Below are 27,718 nucleotides of genomic sequence, written 5' to 3'. Positions count from 1 at the left end.
CTATACCACATATGCTGATGCAGTGCAAGACTCCCCATTACATAGGCTTGTGCAGTGAATAGATCCTACATATTACGTACACTGGTGCAGTGCATGGGTCCTATACTAAGTATGCTGGTGCAGTGCAAGGGTCCTACACTACGGATGCTGGTGCAGTGCATGGGTCCTATACTACGGATGCTGGTGCAGTGCATGGGTCCTACACTACGGATGCTGGTGCAGTGCATGGGTCCTATACTACGGATGCTGGTGCAGTGCATGGGTCCCACATTACTTACTCTGGTGCAGAGCTTGCTTGTTGAGAAGAGTGCTCTCACACTGGAGCCAAATTCAATAAGGTTTAACAAAGTTCTTGAAGGTAAACTTTTTACAGTAACCAGCAAAGCTTCCTGGGGAAAGAGGAAGGGAGAGAAATTGAAAGACAGATGGCGTGAGAAGTTGACATGGAGAGAGAGAGAGAGTGAGAGACAGAGATTGGGAAGAGAGAGAGTGTGGCAGGGGGAGGGGGAAGAAAAAGAGCTTAGATCCTTAGGTCAAGAAGTTACTGTATTTGACAAGGAATTCTTAAATATAACTATTGTGGTTGCCATGTTAGTCCATTTGAATACGTGGAATTAAGGGTCAACCAAGAAGCTGCAGGTAAGATCTTTTTATTGGACTGTGATGAGCTTTCTAAAGCTCAGCTGCCTTCATCAGGTTGGTGAAGAAGTAGCACAATTGCACCTGTCTCTGCACTAAGCTGATGAAGGGAGTTGAGCTCTGGAAAGCTAGACACAGATGTATTGCATTCGTACAGTAAAAAGGTCTCAGCTTCAGCTCATTTGTTAACCCTTATTGCTTGAATAAAAATGGCATTCATCAAATCGAGACTCACCTCCCTCCTGCACCTCTCTAACCTCCCTCCGCCCCTAGCCTCCCCAAAATCAAGGACACTCACTTTAATCTTCTCCAAGTTGGCCAAGCTCATGCTGCTGCTTCTGTCGATGATGAAGATGATCTCCCGTGTGACAGACCGCAGGTCAGTGGGAGCCTTGTCCAAGTCTGGACACAGGTTCAGCATCAAAACCGGATTTAGCAAAATGTCCTTGTGGAACCGTTTCCGCAGAAAAGCAACCTAAGCAAGAAGAGACACAGCAGTGAGATCAGGGAGAGCGTCCCTTCACCATACACGACGACCAAAGGAATGCTGAATGCAGGGAGAGAGTCTCATCTCACCCTGACACAAGACAGAGCTACATTGAGGGTGGTGAGACAATCTCACCTCACCCCGATAAGAGAAAGAGAAGCAGTGAGAGCAGGAAGACAGCCTCACCTCACTCCAACAAGAGACAGAGAAAAAGAGAGAGTGGGGAGACAATCTCTCCTCACCCCAAGAGACAAAGCAGCAGTGGATTTCCAGCAAGATGGCCACCTGAGAAGTTGTGAGATTGGCGGGCTCTGACAGGATCCATCAACATCGGCATGTTTTCTGGCTGATCATTTTCCCAAACACCTTCTTATTCAACAGATTCGTTGGAGAAAAAAGGATCTGTCTTTTTTGAATAGGGATGACAACTAAAACACAGAGATTGTAGAGAGAAAAGATATGTCCTACCTCACCGAAAACGGTGGCGGAACCAATCCTGCTCCAGAAACGCTAAAAGATGATTTCGTGAGAGAAATATCGAATAAAATTTCAGCTATGATTTCGGATTCATCGAATAAATTATAGTCTGCAATGGAGGAGCTTGGAGATTGCCTTGAAAAACACAGCACTCAGCTCACAGAACTTGATGAGCATGTGACTTCTCAAGAAATAACAACTGGATTCTCAACACAGATAATAGAGCTCAAAAAACAAAATGAAGAGCTCCTAGAAAAAAATTGATGATCAAGAAAATCGTGGGCAGTGCAAAAATATGCAAATAATCGGACTTCCTAAGAAGGTCAAAGACGGTGAGTTCCTGCACTTCCTCCAGAAGTGCCGGAAGCCCTGGGCCTATCAATGGTTATTGAAAGAGTGCATCGTTTGGGGCCTCTAAGGGACAATGTTACAAGGCCAAGGCCAGTACTCGCCATAAACCAAAGACTAATGGTAGCCTATAAGAAAGTAAAGACACTCAACTATCAAGGTAACAAGAAATTACTATTTCACGATTACTCTACTTGTGTCTCCGCATAAAGGCGATGGCTCCTATTATGAAACACTTTGTTTCAAAAAGGAGTAAAGTTTCCACTACTATTTCCCGCTCAGCTTTGGGTAGTTCAAGATGGACTCACTCTCTTCTTGCACTCTAAGACGCAGGTTGAGGAGTTTCTGAAATCTTATCATGGGTGATGGTGTAATGCGATGCACACCTGCCTGGCTGCGATAACTGTTTTGACGTTCTTCTTTATTTTTTATTTATTTATTTAAGGTTTTTATATACCGGCAATCATGAGCACATATCTTGCTGGTTTACATGAAACGGGAGTGCATTAGATACATCAACTAGAACTGTGGTGATCGAAGGAGCAGTTACAAATAACAGGGGTAGCAGAACTTGGATAAGAAGGAAGAGATAGGAAAGAATAAACGGTTAAACGGTATATAAATAAATTAAATGCTATGTATAGATGGCATGATTAATGGCTAAATATTTTGAAGTCCTTGGTTTGAGTCCGTGACTTGTGACATTAGATTGTGTCTGGGAAAGCTTGCTTGAATAACCAAGTCTTAAGTCTTTTCCTAAAAGTTAAGAGGCAGGGTTCCAGTCTGAGATCTGTAGGAATGGAATTCCACAGGGAAGGGCCAGCTGTGGAGGTGGCACGATCTCTTAGAGTCATTTTCGCAGGAGGAACTTTGAGGGCGCCTCGGTAAACTTTGAGGGCGCCTCGGTAAACATTTCTGGTAGGTCTTGTCGAGTTGTGAACTTGGAGGGGGATTTGTAGATCGAGGAAGATGCGTTGATGAATAGTTTTGAAGAGGACACATATGGCTTTATACATGATACGGAAGTGGACGGGTAGCCAATGTAACTCTTTCAGAATGGGTGATATGTGGTCTCTTTTTCTTGCGCCTGTTAGTAATCGGGCTGCTGAATTTTGAACCATCTGTAGTGGTTTGGAATAGGATGAGGGCAGACCTAGCAATAGGGAATTGCAGTAGTCTAATTTTGCAAAAATGACTGCTTGGATGATCGTTCTGAAGTCTTGAGCATGGAAGAGAGGTCTTATCCTCTTCAGAACCTGGAGTTTATAGAAGCAGTCTTTGGTTGTTTTGTTGATATGTGCCTTGAAGTTTAGCCGGTTGTCTATTAACACTCCTAAGTCTCTAACTTGTGTGGTAGGTAGGTTGGTGGGAAGAGTAGTGTTGGAGATATTGTTTTCGGGAGAGATGAGTAGGATTTCTGTCTTGGAAGAGTTTAATATGAGGTGTAAGTTGTTTAGTAGTTGTTTGATTTTCAGGTGGCATGATTCCCAGTAGTCAATAGTTTTAGAGTATGTGTCTTTGATGGGGATGATGATTTGGATATCGTCTGCGTAAAGGAAGTACTTTAGATTGAGGTCGGTAAGAAGTTGGCAGAGAGGAAGAAGATAGATATTAAATAGGGTTGGAAATAATGAAGAACCTTGAGGGACTCCTATGACAGAGTCAAATCTTGAGGATTCCTTGTTTTGGATTTTAACTTTGTAACCTCTGTTATTGAGAAACGTTTTGAACCAGGATAGGGCGGTACCGCTGATTCCTATAGACGAAAGCTGGTTTAGGAGGATGGCGTGGTTGACCGTGTCGAACGCTGCTGAAAGGTCTAACAAGATCAATAGGAAAGAGTTTCCTTTGTCCAGGCCCATTAAGATATAATCTGTCAACGAGGAGAGGAGGGATTCTGTGCCTCGATTTTTTCGGAAGCCGTGTTGTGGGGTGAAGAGAAGATTGTTGTCTTCGATACTCTTATTTACTCATCTTTGTAGCTTAAACTATCCAACTACCTATTGATTAGCTGCATTGTTCCTTATTTATTTTTGGGGATGGACAAGAGATCCGGTTAAGATAAAGGATGCCGTGAGTTGTAACGGCACTATATTCAACACCTAGCTGAATCTTGCTATTTCCTGATGTTTTTTTTTCCTTAACTGGAACTGTGTTTTTTACAGTGACATAATCTATTGGGGTTTTTTTCTTTTGATGCGCTACATCTCATGGCTCATTTTGGCATCCTCTACCATTTATATAAATAACCTAAAAATACTTCAGCATGGCTATTAAAATAAATGTTGACTGTTTTTGTTGGAATTTTTTTTTTTTGTTACATGAAAGGCGAAGATATATCCTGTTTATACTATCTAAATACTGATTTATTATCTGGATGATCCTATAAAGTGGATGGGACAGTTTTGTTGGATTGTTTCTCTTTTTATGATTGGCCGCTTTTTTCGATATGGATCCTGGTGAAGAACATTACTAAACAAGAAGACTTGAAGATTGCAGATGTTTGTAGTGATGCTGCTTCCTGAAGCATGTTTTGTCTGTGTTCAAATGGTTTGTATGCCTCTGTGTTGCATTTAGCTATGAATACTCCCATAGTTTAGAAGAACAGGAGATCTGGCTGAATGTTTTTGACATGTGGTTGAGTGTATATGTGTGTATGGATGATATGAGTGTCGGAGCGGGGATTACTAAATCATTTTCTATATTTTCCTAGGCTGGGAGGTGCTTAGAATTTATCTTTTGAATTTCAGATTCTGCACGTCATGTTCTTTCATAGATCATGTCCGAGTTAAAAATTCTGTCCCATAATGTCAATGACATTCACTCTCCTATTAAGAGACAGAAATTGCTTTCCTTCTATGGTAGGGAAAAGGCTCAAATTGTCTTTGTACAAGAAACTCATCTACAGGATTTAGTACACTTAAAACTCAAACGTGACTGGATTGGTCAGGGGGGGGGGGTTTCCATCCTTTTCTGGCAAGCAAAGTGGGGTAGCTGTTCTGATACATAAAAACGTACCTTTTATATTTGAGAAAAAAATTGTAGACACAGAAGGTTGATTTCTTTTGGTCAAAAAAATACGTCTTTTGTAATATCTATGCCCCTAATATTTACAAGCCATAGCTATTTTACTAAAATAGTCATAGAACTACAACAATTTTTTTCCCATTAATATACCCTGGGGGGAGATTTTAACTTGGTAGCTGATATACAATGTGATGCCAAACCAGCGCATAGTTTAGCACAATGTAAACAGAGAGCAGGAATCTCCTTTCTCCTAAATGAACTTCAGCTTGTAGATGCATGGAGATTACTTCACCCTACGGAATGTGATTTCTCATTCTTTTCTCATTCTCAGAACATCTACTCCAGAATTGACTATATATTGGTTTCTTTAGCTACCTTTTCCCATATCGGTAATATTGTATTATCTGATCACGCCCCTATGTTAATTTTACTAAAACCTCCTATGTCCTGTAATTCAGCTTTCAAACGGCGATTGCACCCATCCTTCTACCATGATAAAGGATTCCATGGGTATTTGCAACAACAATGGTGAGACTAAGAGATGGCTAATCAAACACCCGACATTTCAACAGATATTTATTGGGAAGCTGGGAAGATGGTTATGTGGGGTGCTATAATTGCATATACAGTACATCGGAATAAACTGAGGGATAAGGAAATCTTAGGTTTAAATGAACGCCTCAGAATGCTATTGACCATTCATGTTAAGCACCATAGCAATGATGCTTTGATGCAAATGAAAGAAATATGGTCCTGTCTTAATCAACTTCTTTTTCAGAGGAAAACTCGGAACCTAGTGCATTTTTTAAATCATATGTTTAGGTATTGCAATAAGGCTGGAAAGCTTTTAGCTTCTATGGTTAAAAATAAAGATGGTCACAGTCTTTTCATTCCACTCCAGAAATCTCTGATATCTTCATTGAATTTTATACAAGTCTGTACCCAGCACATCCCTTCTCTACCGCAACATGTGACTCCTTTTTCCAAAAGTTAAAACTGCCCACGTTATCCCCTATTCAGTTACAGGGTCTGGCCCAACCCAGTACTACTGAAGAGATTACATCTGGCAAAGGCCCCAGGGTTAGATGGTTTGGGATCTGAATATTATAAAATCTTGAAAACAGATAGTCCCTGATTACAGATGTTTAATTTCTGTTTCTCCAGTGTATGCTAATCAAGTATTAAAATCAGTATTCCCAAAGGCGTAGGAAAAATCTGGAGCTTCCGGAATCCTATAGACCGATTTCCTTTATTAATGTAGATGTTACGATCCTGGCTTCTATAATAGTGAAACATCTCAACGCCTATATTAATAGCCCCTATCAAACTGCATTTGTCTGTAGTCAACATGGGATCACAAATGTTAGAAAACTGATTGCAGCACCGGGGTCCAAGGTGATAGAGAATGAAAATGGTATCCAAATATTCACAAACTGCGTTCCCTGCAAGTCCAACTTGACTTTATTATTTATTATTTCATTTAACTTCTCTCTTCATATTAAAACTTTTTACCGGATCTCTGAATCCCGTACCCATAATAAAGATCCCCAACAGGAGCCGTCTTGTAAGCGTCTTATTTTATCATAGAGAGCAAAAGAATACAAACTTAATGTTTCAATCATTTCCCCATGATTATTGCCCCATGATTGAAATATTAAGTTAAGTTTGTATTCTTTTATATTCTTTTGTCATTTTGTCATTTGGTAATGATTGAAACGTTAAGTTTGTATTCTTTTGCTCTCTATGATAAAATAAGATGCTTACAAGATGGCTCCTGTTGGGGATCTTTATTACGGGTACGGGATTCGGAGATCCGGTAAAAAGTTTTTATATGAAGAGAGAAGTTAAATGAAATAATAAATCAAAGTCTGCTGTTTGTCTAGTGTCTCCTTTCTTTGATATATTTCTTTGGGTTGGGGATTGGACAGCTCTCATATTGTGGACTTGTATTGAGAATATGAGAATGTTAAATTTTCTTATTGTGATGTTGTATTATTTGTTTTCTAACTCTGTTCTTATATTTCTGATCAAGATTAAATCTTGTACAATTTGAAAACGCATAAATTTTAAAAAAATGAAATAATAAACAATAAAGTAAAGTTGGACTTACAGGGAACGCAGTTTTCGAATATTACAAACTGTACTCTTGAAGGTCCCACAAAGAAATGGAAAAAATATATAAAAAGAAAAAATAATACTGCTGTGAAATATACAACTGGGGACGGTTCTTTTGGTATTGGAGATTGCCACTGGTGGAGGACTCTGAATTGATTCCCATTGTTGGCAATCCAGTGTTGAACGAGGGTTACATAATTCGATTTTTCATGTTTGGAAGGGTAAAGATTTAAGGGATGTTTCACAATTGTACTGTAAAGCGCATTCTTCAAATGTTTCTTTTGAGCAGTTAAAGACCCAGTTTCAGTCTCCTCAAAAACACTTTTATGCTTATCTTCAAACACGAAACTATGTACATAAATTAGTGGAAATGCCTCCTGCTTTATTGAGATTCGTTTTATTTCTTTATTTCAAGCTTTACTATGTAAATGTAATAGTTTATCATTCTGCTATAAATTACGAATTTTCAAACAATCTATGGATATTTGTTCCCCTTTGGCAAGGTTTTGGGTGGCAAATACTGGAAAATGCGTTACTGCAAATGATATACCACTGGCATTTTGGGGGGCATTTTTTGGAACTGGCATTTCACACAACTATTGAATCTACCTTTCAGGAATTACAATTCAAAATTATCCCTCGCTGTTTTATAGACAAGGTTAAAGCTTTTTGGAGGCCTGTCTCAAGTGTTCCATGGAGAATGGCACATTTTTCCATTCCCTTTTACTATGTCACAAGCTATTTCCTTTATGGAAAGTTGTGTTTGTAGAGTGGTCAATATGAAACCCCCTTATTAAGAGAAACCACTTTTTCTGGGTGTCATGACCTGGGCACCTGACTTGTCGTATGAATTTAAAAAATGTATCCGCATTGCTCCTTCAACTGCTAAATGGAGCATACGACAGCACTGGATAAACAGGAACCCACCTGAGCTTTCTCGTTGAAGATGGACGATGATGTTATCGATGCAATTGGAATGCTTGGATGACGAATTTCTTCATAAGGTGCCCAGTTTCAAATATGTGAGCGCATGGGAGTCATTTCACTCTCATTAACTGTAGCTTCGCAAACCTCTCTCTTGCAGCAGGTTATTCAATTAACTGGCTAGGTTAATTGGATTTTTCATTTTATATCTCCAGCTCTGATGCTACATGACTGAATGAATGGTTTTGAATGGATGTATGATTGTGGATTGTTTGATTATGAGTTGACTGTTCAAACAAATGGTATTAGAACCCACGAGAGAAGGAAATATACTCGACTTAGTGCTCACTAATGCAGATAATGTCTCTGATGTCGAGGTGGGCACCCACCTCAGCACCAGTGATCATCAAACAATATGGTTTAATATCACTAAAAGAATAGGGAAAAGAACCACAAAGACCCAAGTTTTACAATTCAAAAACACAGACTTTGAGGAAATGGGGAAGTACCTAGAGGAAGAACTAAATGGATGGGAGAATGAGAGAGATGTGGATCAGCAGTGGATCAATCTAAAAGGAGCAATCACCAGGCAACTACTCTTTATGTTAGAAATGTAAAGAAAAGCAAAAGGAAAATGAAACCTATCTGGTTCTCAAACGAGGTGGCTGACAAAATTAAAGCTAAAAGAACAGCATTCAAAAAAATATAAAAGATCCCAAAGGGAGGAGCACAAAGAAGAATATTTGATTCAACTGAGGGAGACGAAGAAATTAATCAAGTTGGCAAAAAGTCAAGCGGAAGAGAGGATTGCCAAGGAGATAAAAAATGGTGACAAAACATTTTTCAGATACATCAGCGAAAAGAGAAAAGTCCATAGTGGTATAGTGAAATTGAAAGGTGGAAATGATCATGTGTGGGAGAGGGACGAAGAAATGGCAGAAATATTAAATGAATACTTCAGCTCTGTATTCACTAAAGAAGACCCTGGAGAAGGACCATTTCTACACAAGAAGCTGGAGGGTAGTGGAATAGATGAAAATCATTTTACAGTAGAAAATGTATGGGAAGAGCTAAAGAATCTGAAAGTGGACAAAGCCATGGGGCCTGATGGGATTCATCCAAGGATTCTGAGGGAGCTCAGAGATGTGCTGGCAGGTCCGCTGTGTGACCTGTTCAATAGATCCCTAGAAACGGGAGTGGTGCCGAGTGATTGGAGAAGAGCGGTGGTGGTCCCGCTTCACAAGAGTGGGAACAGAGAAGAGGCTGGTAACTACAGACCGGTTAGCCTCACTTCGGTGGTGGGAAAAGTAATGGAGTCACTGTTGAAAGAGAGAATAGTGAAATATCTACAGTCCGGAGAATTGATGGACCAGAGGCAGCATGGATTCACCAGGGGAAGATCCTGTCAGACAAATCTGATTGACTTTTTCGACTGGGTAACCAAGGAATTGGATCAAGGAAGAGCGCTAGATGTCATCTACTTGGATTTCAGCAAAGCTTTTGATACGGTTCCGCACAGGAGACTGGTGAATAAAACAAAAAGCTTGGGAGTGAGTGCCGAAGTGGTGACCTGGATTGCAAACTGGTTGACGGACAGAAGACAATGCGTGATGGTAAATGGAACTTTCTCTGAAGAGAGAGCGGTTTTAAGTGGTGTACCGCAAGGATCGGTGTTGGGACCGGTCCTGTTCAATATCTTTGTGAGCGACATTGCGGACGGGATAGAAGGTAAGGTTTGTCTTTTTGCGGACGACACTAAGATCTGCAACAGAGTGGACACGCCGGAAGGAGTGGAGAGAATGAGACGGGATTAAGGAAGCTGGAAGAGTGGTCGAAGATATGGCAGCTGAAATTCAATGCCAAGAAGTGCAAAGTCATGCATTTGGGGAGTGGAAATCCGAATGAACTGTATTCAATGGGGGGGGAAAGGCTGATGTGCACGGAGCAGGAGAGAGACCTTGGGGTGATAGTGTCTAATGATATGAAGTCGGCGAAACAATGCGACAAGGCGATTGCAAAAGCCAGAAGAATGCTGGGATGCATAGAGAGAGGAATATCGAGTAAGAAAAGGGAAGTGATAATCCCCTTGTACAGGTCCTTGGTGAGGCCTCACCTGGAGTACTGTGTTCAGTTCTGGAGACCGTATCTACAAAGAGACAAGGACAAGTTGGAGGCGGTACAGAGAAGGGCGACCAGGAAGGTGGAGGGTCTTCATCGGTTGACATACGAGGAGAGATTGAAGAATCTAAATATGTACACCCTGGAGGAAAGGAGGAGCAGGGGGTGATATGATTCAAACTTTCAGATACTTGAAAAACTTTAACGATCCAAAGACAATGACAAACCTTTTCCAACAGAAAAAAATCAGCAGAACCAGAGGTCACGAGCTGAGGCTCCAAGGAGGAAGACTAAGAACCAATGTCAGGAAGAATTTCTTCACGGAGAGAGTGGTGGATGCCTGGAATGCCCTTCCGGAGGAAGTGGTGAAGTCCAAAACTGTGAAGCACTTCAAAGGGGCATGGGATAAATATTGTGGATCCATCAGGTCCAGAGGACGCATATAAAGAGCAGGTAGTAAAATACTGCACGGAGCGGCAGTAGCCACAGAGGCATTCACGGAGCGGGATGCCAGTGGCCAGTGGTAGGTGTCCACCTTCATGGAGCGGAAGGATGTAGGGCTGTCATCTCCCAATTAAATAAAAAACAAAAACAAAAAACAAAACAGGGATGGGATCCATCAGGTCTAGAGGACACATATAAAGAGCAGGTAGTAAAATACTGCACGGAGCGGCAGTAGCCACAGAGGCATTCACGGAGCGGGATGCCAGTGGCCAGTGGTAGGTGTCCATATAAAGAGCAGGTAGTAAAATACTGCACAGAGCGGCAGTAGCCACAGAGGCATTCACGGAGCGGGATGCCAGTGGCCAGTGGTAGGTGTCCACCTTCACGGAGCGGAAGGATGGAGGGCTGTCATCTCCCAATTAAATAAATAATAAAAAAACCCAGGATGGGATCCATCAGTTCTAGAGGACGCATATAAAGAGCAGGTAGTAAAACACTGCATGGAGCGGCAGTAGCCACAGAGGCATTAACGGAGCGGGATGCCAGTGGCCGGTGGTAGGTGTCCACCTTCACAGAGTAGAAGGATGAAGGGCATCCATCTCCCAATTAAAAAAAGAAAAGAAAAAAAGAAAAAAAAACAGGGATGGGTTCATGGGCTTTATAGGTATTACCAATTATTAGGCTTTTCAATATTTGATGATAGTTAATGTGACTTTCAAGGCATTCTTCACTTTCGGTGCATGTCCAGCATGACTCCTTGCTTCAATGACAGGGGAAAAGAAAAACTGATACTTCACACATTTCCAGCATTGCCCTCTGCTTCATGGCAGAGAGCTATGCTGCCGCTTACCCAACTAATCAAACTTAATATTTCACTTGGAAGCAGCTCCAGCACTGCTCTCTACATTAATGGTGGGGGTGAAAAGGGAATTAGAACATAAGGTTACTAAGAGCCAAGAGAAACAGTTAAGTATGAGAACAAATGTGTGAAGCTTGCTGGGCAGACTGGATGGACCGGTTGGTCTTCTTCTGCCGTCATTTCTATGTTTCTATGTTTATGTTTCTATGACTGTTGATTGCAAGTGTTGTCTTGTGGTGTTATTTAACACTGTTTTTTGCTGCTTGAAAAAAAAATTGATTGTGTTGTATACTTATATTCCATTTTATCAGATTGTGTTTTTGACTGGTGTATACCACATGCTGTTCAAATAAATAAATACATAAATAGATAAATAGAGATAGAGCACTAGTGAGAGCGGGGAGACAATCTCACCTCACCACAAGAGACAGAGCAGCAGTGAGAGCAGAGAGAATCTCACCTCACCCCAAGAGACAGAGCAGCAGTGACAGCAGGGAGACGATCTCACCTCACCCCAAAGAGACAGAGCAGCAATGACAGCAGGGAGACAATCTCACCTCACCCCAAGAGACAGAGCAGCAATGACAGCAGGGAGACAATCTCACCTCATCCCAAGAGACAGAGCAGCAGTGACAGCAGGGAGACAATCTCACCTCACCCCAAGAGACAGAGCAGCAGTGACAGCAGGGAGACAATCTCACCTCACCCCAGGAGACAGAGCAGCAGTGACAGCAGGGAGACAATCTCACCTCACCCCAAGAGACAGAGCAGCAGTGAGAGCGGAGAGACAATCTCACCTCACTCCATGAGAGAGAGCAGAAGTGAGAGCAGGGGTCTGCTTGCAGAACTGAATAAAGAGACAGTTACCTTTCTGTCTGCAGTACTGTCCTTCCGTGCTGCACGGAGATAATCCCGCCTGCTCTTCACATGTGCTACATACTCCTGGAAGGTCAGGGCTCCCTCCGCAACCAGCAAATGGGCTTCATGAGGTTCTAGGGAATGAAAGAAATAACTAATCAAATCAACTCCTGTACCTCACACACCAACCCCCAAACTCCTACTTCCACCCCAGTGCTCTTACACACCCTCCTCCCCACCCCCAACCAGTGCTCCCACACACCCTCCCTCCCCACCCCCAGCCAGAGCTCCCACACACCCTCCCTCCCCACCCCCAACCAGTGCTCCCACACACCCTCCCTCCCCACCCCCAACCAGAGCTCCCACACACCCTCCTCCCCACCCCCGCCAGAGCTCCCCACACACCCCTCCCTCCCCACCCCCAACAGTGCTCCCACACACCCTCCCTCCCACCCCCAGCCAGAGCTCCCACACACCCCTCCCTCCCGTGCCCCACCCCCAGCCAGAGCTCCACACACCCTCCCTCCCCACCCCCACCAGTGCTCCCACACACCCTCCCTCCCCACCCCCAGCCAGAGCTCCACACACCCTCCCTCCCCACCCCCAGCCAGAGCTCCCACACACCCTCCTCCCCAGCCAGAGCTCCCACACACCCTCCTCCCCACCCCAACCAGTGCTCCCACACACCTCCCCCCCCCCCCCAGCCAGAGCTCCCACACACCCTCCCTCCCCACCCCAGCCAGTGCTCTCACAACCTCCCTCCCCACCCCAGCCAGTGCTCTCACACACCTCCCTCCCTCCCCCACCCCCAGCCAGTGCTCTCACACACCCTCCCTCCCCACCCCCAGCCAGAGCTCTCACACACCCTCCTCATTACGCTCCTCCAATCGCAACCACTGCTCCTACATACCTCCCCCCCCCCCCCCCCCCCCCCCCACCAGCCAGCACTCCCCTGCCCCAGCCAGAGCTCTTATGCACTTTCTTTTCCTATCCACTTCCACTGGTCCCTTGCATGCTCTCTCTGAGTTTTGGCTCTGTTGTATTATATGTTGTACCTAATACCCAAGACAAGATTCCAGGTACAATTCTAAAGACGAAAGAGAAGATTCCTGCAAACTTCCAGGAATCAGGATGTGATACTACAAAATGCTGATGAGAGTGAAAAAGCCAAGACCAACATATTTGCTGAAATTGCTTGGAACTGTCTACAGCTCCTTTGTGTATGCAGACATTGCAGGGTCACTTTCCTGTTATTCTCCTGTTTTCCTCATCCGCCTCTACATATTCCTCCACTCCAGCTTTTGCACTTCCTTCTATCACTAACATATCTAAAAAAAGAAAAACAAATCTTTTCTTTGTTGCCTGTCTTCCTCTTTCTGCAGTCTCTTGTAGTTTAAGAATGCTAACCTTTTCTCCCTTACCTTTTCAGCTACTTCATTAGAAAGCCATAACGGTCTCTTTCTCCTCTTCCCTTTATTTTTTATTTATTTATTTATTTAAAAGTATTTTTATACCGTCTTTACAAACAGTGTTTAGTCAAAACGGTTTACATATATCAAAAATAATAAAATGAAAAATAAAAACAAATTAAAATTAAAGTAAAAGTTAAAAGTAAGAATAATAATGATTGAAAGTGGGTTGACATATAAAAATATAAATTACAAAAATTTTCATTAATATAAAATAACAAATTGTTTAAAATTAAATAGGTAGCAAAAAGAAATCAATACACAGAACAAGAGAATGTTGGGTGCCTAACTGGAGATATGTATTCTGGAAGTGTGAGATGATTATTTAGTGGGTGGTATCTGAAATGCGGTTCGAAATAGGTGAGTTTTTAAAGATTTTTTGAAATGCTTAGGATTGGATATGGATCTGATAGGATCTGGTAGAGCATTCCATAGAATGGGACCTATGACTGAGAAAGCTCTTTTTCTGGTGATATCAAGACGGGCTTGTCGAGGTGAGGGAATGTCAAGAAGGTTTTTTTCCAATGATCTTAGGTGTCTAGTTGGTTTGTAAATTCGGAGGATGGAGCATAAAGTAACCGAGTTGGGAGTGTAGATAAGAGAATGTATAATGGACAAAATTTATAACTAACAAATTTATAACTAACAAAAAGGTTAGTTGCCCTTATGATATCTCCTTTTAGTTTTGCCCACTGCTCTTCTTCTTCCCCTAGATTTTCCCATCCAGCGTTCAACTCCTTGAGCTGCTCCCCCATGCTGAGAAAGTTTTCCTGAAGTCTAGGACCCTCGCCTTAGAATGAACCTTCACTCTTGCATCCTCATATTGAACCACATCTTCCAGTGATCAATGGATCCCAGATGATCATCCACTGCAACATCAGAAATACTGACCCCGTTGGTAAGCACCAGGTCCAGTATCGCCCCCTCCAGTGTGGGTTCCATTATCAGATGACAGAACAGTTCTTCTTGCAGAGAATCCAGGATCTCACTGCTTCCAGAAGATACTGCAGTTGGGTATCCCAATCAACATCTGGCAGATTGAAATCCCCTAGCAATAGCACCTCCCCTCTCACAGCAATCCTGTGAATATCCGCCATTAAATCCCGTTCCATCTCCTCTGCCTGAGATGGAGGCCTATTTATTACACCAATATAAACAGATGTTCCATTCCTTCCTGCCAGATTAACCCACAGTGCCTCCTCCTTACCCCGTAAGCCCAGCAATGCTGTTGCTTTAATATTATTCTTTATATATAATGCCACACCTCATCCCTTCTTTCCTATCCTGTACTTCCTGAATAGATCGTAGCCAGGTATAACTATATCCCAGTCGTGTTTTCCATGTACCACGTCTCCGTGACAGCCTCTAGATTTGGGATAAGAATAACGCATGTGTGCAAACTTATCTGACCTTCCCAGGCCTAACAACCAGGAAGTTCTATTGCAGTATTTGCAAGGAGAATTAGCAGAACCTTATTCTCTCTGAGATCCAGACTACATGAATATACTGCTACTACTATTCATCCTTTCTAAAGCGCTACTAGACACAGACAAATGCGAGACACAGCCCCTGCTCCATACAGCTTACAATCTAGTCATAGCAAACAAGTCTGTAGGAAGAGATTTATTGTTGAGACGTATTTAGGGTTTTAAAGGCAGCTTCATAAAGTGAATTTTTAGGCTTGATTTAAAACATCTACATATCTGTACACATGCATGCTATAACCTTATTGGTGCTGTAATTGTAATAAAATGATAATTTATTTGGGTGACTTTCTGGCCTCCAAGGATTATTTGGTTTTATTTTCCAAGTTTTATAGTTACCACTGTTATCACTAATTCTCCTCACAAACTCGTCGTGCTACAAGCCCTCTCCCACTGTTGCTTCTATGTTGTTCTCCTTGCACCAACAGTCAGTGCTCCAAATCCCTCCCCCTTATACTGCTAGTTCTCCTAAACCAGGCCCTCAACAGCCACCACCCATCTCTTCCCCAAAATAGCCCTCTGTGATCCTCCCCAAGAGGCAGTGCTCTTATCCCAGTCTCCCCTACCTCTCTTATTGAGCCCACGTCAGGTTTGCAAGATACATATCATGAGATAAATCTGCTTAAACTGGGTCTTGGGTCTCAACCTATATAAATTAACCTCATGCATATCAGTTGATATTTTGTCTTTTTGCGGCTAATACCAAAACCTGCAACAGGATAGACAGCAAGAAGTTGTAGAAAACATGAGGAGGGATCTAGTGAAGCTCGAGGAATGATCTAGGATCTGGCAGCTAAGACTTAATGAGAAATTACTACTTACCTGATAATTTCCTTTTCTTTAGGACAGTCAGATGAATCCAGAACAAGTGGGGTTTTGCTCCCCTACCCGCAAATGGAGACGGAGCAACTGACGTCACAGTATATACACCCCTGCAGTGACATCAGCCCGCCAGTATTCTCTGCAAAAGCCAACTGTGGACAGACTAGCAAAAACTTGATTAAACAGATAACAACGTCAATACTCAGCCAACAGGAAGCAATGAGCTCAGACAAGAAACGTATTAACACTAGTCTAGGGACTGGACTAACACTTACCAGTAATCCCTGTAACACATAGTCACACAAGAGAACCATCGTACAATCATTTGGCAGCCAAGAGAGGGAAGCTGGATTCATCTGACTAAAGAAAAGGAAATTATCAGGTAAGTAGTAATTTCTCATTTCTTAGCATCCAGTCAGATGAATCCCGAACAAGTGGGATGTACCCAAGCTACTCCCAAATAGGGTGAGAGGCTGCCACAGTCCAGTCAAAACCACATGTGCAAGGTTATGCCCTCCCGGGCTGGCAGATCCAGATGATAATACCTGGAGAAAGTGTGTAACGAGGGCCACGTCGCAGCTCAGCAAATGTCGACAGGAGACAACAATTTCACTTCCACCCATGACAATGCGTGAGCCCTAGTAGAATGAGCCTTGACCTAACTAGGTAACAGCTTCCCAGCATCAATTATGCAGCCATGACTACCTCCTTAATCCAGCGAGCTATGGTAGCCCACGAGGTTGGCTCTCCCTGCCTAGTACCGCCATGAAGGACAAGCAGGCGATCCGTCTTCCGTAAAGCCTTAGTAAGCTCCAGATAACGGACAATATGTCTCTTGACATCCAAGGGCCGCAACAACATCAAGATGAGCCAACAAGGAACCACCATTCACCTGGCCCCTGAAACAGGCAAGAGTCACTACTTGTACCTTTAAGGAATTAAGAGCCAAACCCTTATTCAAGCAATCCTGCAAAAATTCCAAAATGACCAGGATTTTGGCCGAATGAGAAAGAATACCTCATTCCTCACACCAGGCCTCAAATGCTTGCCAAATTTGCACATATGCCAAGGAAGTAGAGAACTTTCTAGCTCTAAGCAAGGTGGAAATCACTGCCACTGAGCATCCATGTTTTAGCAATTGAGCCCTCTCAAGAGCCATACCGTAAGACAAAACCAAGTTGGATTTTCATGAAGAACCAGACCCTGATTTAGCAGGTTCCTGTGAGCTGGAAGTCAAAGGGGCGAACTCCCCAGGAGCCACTGCAAGTCCACATACCATGGCCTCCTGGGCCAATCTGAGGCAACCAAGAACACCATCTCTCTGTGGCGCTTGATCCTTCAGATCAGTCTGCCCAACATGGCCATGGAGAAAAGGCATACAGCAACTTGTCTTCTGGCCACTACTGCACTAGGGCATCAATCCCCAATGACTTTGGATCTCTCCTGCAACTGAAGAATCATGGAACTTTCGCACTGCAAGAAGTCACCAAGAAGTTTAGGAACGGGGGACCCCAGCAATCCAGAATCAGCTGAAACACCTCATCTGACAAAGCCCATTTTCCTGGGTTCAGACTCTCCTGCTGAGAAAGTCTTCTCTTACTTTGTCTTTTCCTGGTGTGAGGCTGAGATCATCTGGAGATGCACTTCTGCCCATTCCATAAGCTGATCTATTTCCTGTGACACTTGCTGGCTCTTGGTTCCTCCCTGCCGATTGAAGTAAGCCACAGTCATTGCATTGTTCAACACTATCCAGACCGATCAACCCTGCAGTCTGTCGCTGAATTGCAAACATGCCAACCGAACCACTCTGGCTTCCAATCAACTGATGTTCCAGACAGACTCTTCTGCATTCCAGTGCCGTCAGTTCCTGATAGTTGGCTCCCCAACCAAGGAGACTTGCATCTGTTGTCAGTACTAGCCAGTCCAGTAGTTCCAAGGAAACTCTCTTCCTTAGATAATCCGCCTACAGCCACCACTGCAGTTGGCAGGAGACTTCCATCAGCAGGAGGAGCCACATCAAATATTATTGTGGGTTCCACCAAGTCAGCAGGGAGCGCTGAAGAGAATACATATGCACCCTCACCCATGGGTCCACTTCCAGGATTGCCACCATTAAGCCAAGTACTCGCAGGTAGAACGCAGAGTGTTCAATAACAGATGGAGCTGTGTCATCAACTTCTGAATGCGTGCTTCTGGCAGGAAAGCCTTGTCCTGTTTTCATGTCAAACCAAGCCTCGAGGTATTCCAAAGACAGAACAGGCTGAAAATTGCTCTTGGCCAGGTTCACCACCCAGCCAAGCTCCTGCTGCTCTCTCCCAGAGACTTGGCTTGAATCAGCCAGTCATCCAAATACAGGTGTATGAGGATCCCATGTTTTCTCAATTCTGCCACCACTACCACCATTACTTTGGAAAAGGTCCTAGAGGTGGTGGCCAGACTAAAGGGTAGGGCCAAAACTGATAATGGTATTCCAGAACTGTGAACCGCAGAAAGCGTTGATGCACTAGTCAGATGGGAATATGAAGGTACGCCTCAGACAGATCCAAAGTTGTCAGAAATTCCCCCAACGTACAGCCATTATTACCAAGTGCAATGTTTCCATGTGAAAATGTGTCACTGCAGATGACAGTTGACACCTTTGAGATCCAGGATGAGACGAAAGGAGCTCTCCTTCTTGAGCACAATGAAATAAATGTAATATCAACCCATATTTTCTTGAGATGTGGACACTGAAACCACAGCCCTCAGACTGAGAAGCCTTGCCAATGTAATTTCTACTGTCTGCTTTTTCTGTGGTGAGTGGCAGAGAGACACCATGAACATATCCTGAGGAATACTGAGAAACAACAGCTCATATCCTTCTCGTATCACCTTCATTGATCCAATGTGATCTTGACCCACCTCTGATAGAAGAGAGAGAGGCATTCACTTATGTCCTGTTTCCGGGGGTTGGGTCGGCAAACCTTCATTGGGAGGGTTGGCAGGTTCCACTACCTGAACCTGCACCCTCTTCTTGCCTGTTGGAGATGAAAGGACTGAGACCTACAAAAGGTTGAGTTCTCTGAAGGATTGTTCCTCTATAAGGACGAAAATGCCTGGATCCTCTAGTATGACCTCTCATGTTATAAGAGCATGGTGTCTGCTTCATATCCTCTGGCAAATAAGGAACCAGAGATTCACCCCACTTACTGGCCAGCTTTACCAACTTGCTCCCAAATAATAGCGAGCCTTTAAAGGGCAATTTGGTAATGTTAACATTGGATGACCAATTTCTCAGCCATAACTGATGCCTGGCTGCTACTATGGAGGCCACTCCTCTGGCTGAAGAGGCCGACCAAATCACAGCCTGCATCTGCCAAAAAAAACAGTAGCTGGCTCCATAACTGCCCTGGAGTTCGCCCAGAGTCATTGACCTCCTTGGAGAGAAGCAAAAAAGATCGAGCCACCAGGAAACAACAAGAAGTGATTTGTAAGGTCATTGCCACTGCACAACATGGTAGCTTAAGGATAGTCTCAATCCTTCTATCATGAGCATTCTTCAAGGCTGCTCCTCCTTCCATAGGAATAGTGGTCCACTTGGAGACCCCACACACAGTGCATCTACTTTTGGAAAACATAAACGCTCTCTTGCCACTGGAATGCAGAGGGTACAGGCCTTCCAAAACCCGACCCCCTTTGAGATTCCAGAAAGAGATTCCAGAAAAACCAAAATGGTATTTTTCTTCTGCTAAGTCAGAGCAACTGCCCCAGGAACTCTGAGCATTTTCAAGGTCTGGGTAATCAGAGCTGGCAGCTCATCTTTATGAAAGAACCATAGCATAATTCTATATGGTTCTAATCCTGGAGGAATTTCATCATCCTCAAGGAAGTTAGGATCGGTGTCATGATCCATACCATCTGGACCTCCATTGGGAAGTCATGCTGCTGCTCTAGCAGTACTCTAGCGTTTAACAGTAGGTCCCGGCAAGGTTCCTACCTGCGACTCTGCTCTGGGAGCATTGGACAGGATTGAGACTGCGCCTGGAGAAAGGATTGCAATCCTGGAAAAACTCTACCATGAAAAGGCATCCAACACTTAGGTGTCTCCCACTAGGCGTCCCAATGCCTAGGCATCCAAAACGGAGGTGTCCCAAAAAATAAGCGCTGTAAAACTATTAAGGCACACATCAAACTTGTGCGCACCAGGAAAGCATGCAACCACTTAAGGCTTCCGCTTAACTTAGATGTGCATAATACAAGGCCCGACTAAGCGTCCAAAAGCTGGACGCACAACCTGGATGAAAGCGAGAAGCACACACAATCCGACAATCTGTGTGTGAAATGCCATTGCAGCCTACCACATGGCGTGCAGCAAAAAAGCCTCAAAGCAGGCCATAGTCTACAGAAGCTGCTCAATCTGCCAGGTTGCCCATGTCCCTCGACCTCCCACGGAGTGGGACGAATGCCGGAATGGTGTTCAAGAACAGAGACTGGGGAAAAAGGAGGAAGCCCTACATTACAAAAGCCTTCTTTTACGTTTCTGTAATATATATATATATATATATATATATATATATATATATATATACACACACATATTTATTTATTTATTTATTTATTTTTAAATCTGGCTGAGTACAGAGACGGTCTCCAGCTGCAGGTGGGTGGGGGGGGCATATGCCATCACCGCCACACTCTGCTTTCTGCACCCGCTGCCTTTCAGCCGCTCAAGCTGCTAAGCTTGAGCGGCTGAAAGGCACATCCTCCAGACCCATAAGAGAGTACTAAAGGAATCTCTTCGGGTACCTCACTCCAAAACCTCCCTTCATATAACCTTCAGAGACAGGGCATTCTCCACAGCAGGACCTCCTCTTTGGAACTCCATCCCACCGGAGCTGCGGCAGGAACCTTGCCTCCCAACTTTCAGGAAAAGACTCAAAACGTGGCTATTCAAAAAAGCCTTCCCAGACTCGGATTAAATCATAACTCACCTCTAACCATCTTCCAATCACTACCCATATGCAGAAAACCATTACTTCCTATCACTACCCTTACATAAAAAACTACAATAAGTTCAAATGGGCAAGACCTAGTAAATACCATAATCTTTTGCAAATGTACCTATCAAATCTTTGTAAATGTACCTCGTCTAATTTCGGTTAATATATTATGTTAATTTTCCTATCATTTTTCTCTGCTCCGAGTTGTACTCATCCCTGTTTTATTGTAACTGTTTTTTGTTCAGCACCTGTTATTTATTTCGCTCACTATACCTTTTATCACTCCCCTGTTTATTGTAAACCAGCATGATGTGATACTCTCACGAATGCCGGTATAGAAAAAACTATAAATAGATAAATAAATACGTCCACGCTGGCTGAAAAACCAGCTACCAGACTAAGATACTAATCTGAGGGACTATGGAAATCACCTCAGCAATTCTCAACTGTGGGAGGGACCTTTTGGTATCACCGCAGGAGAGCGGGGCAAATGTAATATTCTTAATTTTCCTTTTTGAAAATGAAGCAATCCCCAGTAGGGAGATGCACGTCCACCATCTGCTAGAGACGGAGAATACTGGCAGGCTGTCACTGCAGGGGTATATACTGTGATGTCCGTTTCACCATCTCCATCTGGTAGAGGTGCATAATCTACTTGTTCTGCATTCATCTGACTGGACACTAAGAAATACTAAAAATTAAAGGGTTGTCTATTTGGGCTGCAAAACCCAAGTGAGCAATACAGTACAGGGGTGAAATTTTTCTATGCAGAAAGGAAGGGCAGGATCTAGGGATGGTTGTATCTGACGAACTCAGGGAGGCCAAAAGGTGGATAAGGTGACAGCAAATCCAGAAAGGTGTTTGTTGCATAGGGAGAGGAATGATGTGATATTATCCCTGAACAGGTCCCTGATGAGACCTCATTGGGAACTCTGTGTACAGTTCTGGAGATCGCCCCTTCAAAAGGATTTAAGGTGGTCTACAAGGGGGCTACTAAAATGGGAACTGGTCTCCATTGTAAAGCATATGGGAGCAGACTTAAAGATCTAAACATGTACACCCTAAGGAAAGACTAGATAGGGCAGACATAATAGAGACATTTAAATACCACTACGGTTTCCAAGCACAGAAAGCAGATCTTTTGAACAGAATGGAGGCTGTGGAACAAGGGGTCATGGGATGAGGGTGAAAGAGGGCAGACTAAGGAGTAATCTAAAGAAATATTTCTTTGCAGAAAGGGTGGCAGATGCAAGGAATAATCTTCCAGTGAAGGTGGTGGTACTGGAATTCAAGAGAGCATGGGATAAGCACAGGGAATCTCTGAAGGAATAAAACGGATGGCAGAGATGGGTAGACTAGATAAGCCATATATTCTTTTCTTGTCATCATGTTCCCGCCCTGAAAATCTGACGCGTTTGTGAAGCCTTGCTATAATCTCCCCCACCTCATGACCAGCATTGAAGACAAAAACTATTGTCCAGCTGTAACACATCACGTACCACTGGGGTGCAGGATGATCTCCAGGTTTCTGTCACAATGGTGCCCCTCTGCCAGAGTAATGCAGATGGTGGAGGCACAGCTGGCATAGGGACTGGCATCAGCACGCAAGGCATGAGTAGGACTTTCCAAACCTACAGAAGAGAGAGAAATCCTAAAGATAAAAAGAACAAGTCATATACGCTTACCAGTCTTCACCTGCTCAGCTGTGTCCTGTGGCAGACCATACTTAAAGGTGGATTTTCAAAAGACTGCATGATGAAATATTTGCATATACACATGTAAATAACACATACTTGTGTAATATTTTATAAACCTCAAGCATACACATGTAAGGGTTCAAGAGTAAAAAACAAAAATGGTGGCCTAGGAGCATTCCAGGGCAGGGTCAACATTTACATGAGTAAGTTTTATAAGCAATTTACGTTTGCAGATTTGGCAACTAAAGGTGCATCGTCCTTTTGTGTTTTCAAACATGATTTATGTTCTGTCTGCTGTGTCATTCCTACGTACAGTAGTTTACATGGACATACTATACAGTATACCACATGGGTGGTTTTACATGTAAATTCTAAAGAAGATACAATGTTACAACCTTGAATCAAATGATTTTCTGTGTCAGGAAGCTTTTGTTGACATAGAAGGCAATTGCATGTATGTGTCACTGACATCTCTAAGATGGGATTGAAGTTTCTGGAGTGTACTACTTGGTCTCTAATATTCTGGGCTCGTGAGTATGAGTATGCAATGCGTAATATATATAGAAACTTAGAAATGACGGCAGAAGAAGACAAAACGGTCCATCCAGTCTGCCCAGCAAGCTTTCACACTTATTTTTTTTTATACTTATCTGTTACTCTTGTCCCTTGTAAGTAACTTTTTGGTTCTATTTCCCTTCCACCCCCACCATCGATGTAGTTAACAGTGCTGGAGCTGCATTTAAGTGAAGTATCTAGCTAATTGGTTAGGGGTAGTAACTGCAGTCATAGCAAGCTACTCCCACACATGTTTATCCAGCATGTGCAATTCAGTCCTTGTTGGTTGTTGTCCAAATATAAATCATCTTTTCAACATTCCCCCTGCTGTTGAAGCAGAGAACTATGCTGGATATCATTGAAAGTGAAGTATCAGGCTTATTTGGTTTGAGGTAGTAACCGCCGTATCAAGCAAGCTACTCCCCTGCTTTTTTGTGGATGCAAATCCTTTTTTTCACATTTCTCTTGCCGTTGAAGCATAGAGCAATGTTGGAGTCACATTAACCGTGTGTATGTTTATTGAATAAGGATATTAATCTCCAGGTAGTAGCCATCATTCCCCCCGCAAGCTGCCCCCATGCCTCTTCACTTCATTCACATCCTCTAGCCTTTATGGATCCACAGTGTTTATCCCATGCCTCTTTGAAATCCTTCACAGTTTTGGTCTTCACCACTTCCTCCGGAAGGGCGTTCCAGGCATCCACCACCCTCTCCATGAAAGAAATACTTCCTGACATTGGTTCTGAGTCTTCCTCCCTGGAGTTTTAAATCGTGACCCCTGGTTCGGCTTTTTTTGCAACGGAAAAGGTTTGTCTTTGTCTTTGGATCATTAAAACCTTTCAAGTATCTGAAAGTCTGTATCATATCACCTCTGCTCCTCCTTTCCTCCAGGGTGTACATATTTAGATTCTTCAATCTCTCCTCATAAGTCATTTGATGAAGACCCTCCACCTTTTTAGTCGCCCTTCTCTGGACCACCTCCATCCTGTCTCTGTCCCTTCAGAGATACGGTCTCCAGAACTGAACACAGTACTCCAGGGGAGGCCTCACCAAGGACCTGTACAAGGAGATATTCCCTTTTCTTACTCGATATTCCTCTCTCTATGCAGCCCAGCATTCTTCTGGCTTTAGCTATCGTCTTGTCACATTGTTTCGCCGACTTCAGATCGTTAGACACTATCACCCCCAGGTCTCTCTCCTGCTTCGTGCACATCAGCCCTTCTCCCCCCATCAAATACAGTTCTTTCGGATTTCCACACCCCATATGCATGACTCTGCACTTCTTGGCGTTGAATCTCAGCTGCCATATCTTCGACCACTCTTCCAGTTTCCTTAAATCCCGTCTCATTCTCTCCACTCCTTCCGGCGTGTCCACTCTGTTGCAGATCTTAGTGTCATCCGCAAAAAGGCAAACCTTACCTTCTATCTCATCCGCTATGTGGCTCACATAGATATTGAACAGGACCGGTCCCAACACCAACCCTTGCGGCACTCCGCTCAACACCACTCTCTCTTCAGAGTAAGTTCCATTCACCATCACACACTGTCTTCTATCCTTCAACCAGTTTGTAATCCAGGCCACCACCTTGGCACTCACTTCCAAGTTTCTCATTTTATTCACCAGTCTCCTGTGCGGGACTGTATCAAAGCTTTGCTGAAGACCAAGTAGATGACATCGAGCGCTGTTCCTTGATCCAATTCCCTGGTTACCCAGTCAAAAAAGTCAGTCAGATTTGTCTGACAGGATCTTCCCCTGGTGAATCCATGCTGCCTCTGATCCAGCAATTCTCCCGACTGTAGATAATTCACTATTCTTTCTTTCAACAGCAACTCCATTACTTTTCCCACCACCGAGGTGAGGCTAACCGGTCTGTAGTTACCAGCTTCTTCTCTGTTCCCACTCTTGTGAAGCGGGACCACCACTGCTCTTCTCCAATCACTCGGCACCACTCCCGTTTCTAGGGATCTATTGAACAGGTCACACAGCAGACCCGCCAGCACATCTCTGAGCTCCCTCAGTATCCTGGGATGAACCTCATCAGGCCCCATGGCTTTGACCACTTTCAGTTTCCCCAGCTCTTCCCATACAATCTCTACTGTAAATGGATTTCATCTACTCCATTCCCCTCCAGTTTCTTGTTAACTAGTGACGGTCCTTCTCCAGGGTCCTCTTTAGTGAACACAGAACTGAAGTATTTGTTAAATAGTTCTGCCATTTCTTTGTCTCTCTCCACACATTGATCCTTTTCACCTTTCAATTTCACTATACCACTTTGAACTTTTCTCCTTTCACTGATGTATCTGAAAAATGTTTTGTCACCTCTCTTTACCTCTTTGGCAATCCTTTCTTCCGCTTGACTTTTTGCCATCTTAATTACTTTCTTTGTCTCCCTCAGTTCTACCAGATATTCTTCTTATGTTCCTCCCTTTGGGATCCCTTTGGTGTAGACAAAACTGGATGTACATCTTGCAGAGACCGCCAATGCTTTCTGATGATTCTATTTACAGCGGCTGCTAATGGAGAATGTCTCATGACTAATGTTCGGTGATTGGAGTCCTCCGAAGAGGAAGACCTCAAAAAAGGATTATCTCGATTATTGTATAGGGCTCTGCGATATGCATTACGTACACAGGAGGGTATTTACTAATGAGACATTTAAGTTTTATACTTGCTGTTTTGCAGAGAAATAAAATGGGACTGAAAAGAGATTTTCTTGATTGAATACAGGTTGATTCCAGCCCCTGAAGCAGAAGTTTGCGAAACATGGTACCGTGTTGGGCCTGAAGTAACTTCAAAAAACGAGGAAGTAGTGCACTTTTTAATGCTCACAATTTTTGAAAAATACTTGAAAAAAATGCTTAAGAATACTAAAAGTGGACCTATGATTAAGTGTGCCCCTCTTATTTATCAATGCAGCATAAGGCAAGGCTCTGAAAGATAACAATTAAGGAGTTTATATGATGGTTCCATAAATCACAAAATTATATAAATTGAAATTTGGCGAATACATTTAATTCTGTGTATAAATAATTGAGCCAGTTGGGAGTCAGATAGAAGACCGGGTAAAGGAGTGAAGTGCACCATTTTTGAAAAGTGGTTGACCACCATCCAGGTCACCGTGTTACCCTCCAAGGTGGGGAGATCCACTATGAAGTCCATGGAGATGTGTGTCCAGGGCTCCTTAGGGGCTGTTAGTGGCTGCAGTAAGCCCCAAGGTTTCCTCACCAGTGTCTTTTGTTACGCACAGGTGGGGCAAGAGTCGACATACGCTCGGATGTCCTTAACCTCTCAGGCCACCAGTAAAATTCTTGGAGAAGGGTCTGAGTCCAAGCCTGTCCAGGATGGCCGGCGACATGGGAGTTGTGCACCCAGGCTAGGACCTTGTTACGGAGTCTCTTTGGAACTACTATCTTACCCGGAGGGATGGCCTGGGTGGCAGAGAGGATGACGCAGGCTGGGTCTAGAATGTGTTGAGTTGGTTCCTCTTGAACCTCGGAAGAGAAGGAACGGGAGAGGGCATCCGCTCTTATATTCTTGCTGGCTGGTCGATAGCGGAATTCAAAATTGAAATGGGTGAAAAAGAGAGCCCAATGGGTTTAGCAAGGGTTAAGGCGTGGGCTTGTTGCAGATGTACTAGATTTTTGTGGTCCATGTAAACTGTGATACATTGTTGTGCCCCCTCCAGCCACTCTTTGAACACGAGCTTGATGGCTAGAAGCTCTTGGTCACCGATGGAATAATTTCATTCCGCCGGAGAGAGAACTTCTTCGAGAAAAAGGAGCAAGAGTGTAGAGTTCCAGCAAATTCGTGCTGGCTGAGAACCGCTCCTACTCCCTCGGAGGGGACATCTACCTCCACGATGAATGGAAATCTGGGGTCTATTTTTCCTGGCACTGAAGTCAGGCTCACTGGTCTATAGTTACCCGGATCGCTCCTGGAGTTTTTTAAATATTGGGGTTACATTGGCCACCCTCCAGTCTTCAGGTACAATGGATGATTTTAATGATAGGTTACAAATTTTAACTAATAGATCAGAAATTTCATTTTTAGTTCCTTCAGAACCCTAGGATGCATACCATCCGGTCCAGGTGATTTGCTACTCTTTAGTTTGTCAATCTGGCCTACTAGATCTTCCAGGTTCACAGTGATTTTGTTCAGTTCATCTGACTCATCACCCCTGAAAACCATCTCTGGAACTGGTATCTCCCCAACATCCTCATTAGTAAACACGGAGGCAAAGAATTCATTTAGTCTTTCTGCAATGGCCTTATCTTCCCTAAGAGCCCCTTTAACCCCTCAGTCATCTAGTGGTCCAACCGACTCCCTCACAGGTTACTTGCTTCAGATATATTTAGCCAAGTTTATACTATTCTCGTTGACCTCTATGCCCAACACCCGTTCGTAACTCCAGCCTA

The 27,718-nt window shown here is 43.6% G+C and overlaps 1 protein-coding gene across 1 annotated transcript in view; it reads right to left on the bottom strand.

Annotated features, from left to right (window-relative positions):
• Positions 1-27,718, bottom strand: part of LOC115081976 (von Willebrand factor A domain-containing protein 5B2-like) — a 269,330-nt gene that overhangs the window by 119,830 nt on the left and 121,782 nt on the right. The window contains exons 12-14 of the mRNA XM_029586215.1: positions 12,306-12,430; positions 938-1,114; positions 279-389 (exon numbers count right to left, since the gene is read on the bottom strand). Of these exons, the coding sequence (XP_029442075.1) occupies positions 279-389; positions 938-1,114; positions 12,306-12,430 (413 nt within the window). The remainder of the gene's footprint in view (positions 1-278; positions 390-937; positions 1,115-12,305; positions 12,431-27,718) is intronic.

This window comes from Rhinatrema bivittatum, unplaced genomic scaffold (genome assembly GCF_901001135.1).
Source record: "Rhinatrema bivittatum unplaced genomic scaffold, aRhiBiv1.1, whole genome shotgun sequence".
Taxonomy (NCBI): Eukaryota; Metazoa; Chordata; class Amphibia; order Gymnophiona; family Rhinatrematidae; genus Rhinatrema; species Rhinatrema bivittatum.
This window is presented reverse-complemented; position numbering and strand designations above follow the sequence as displayed.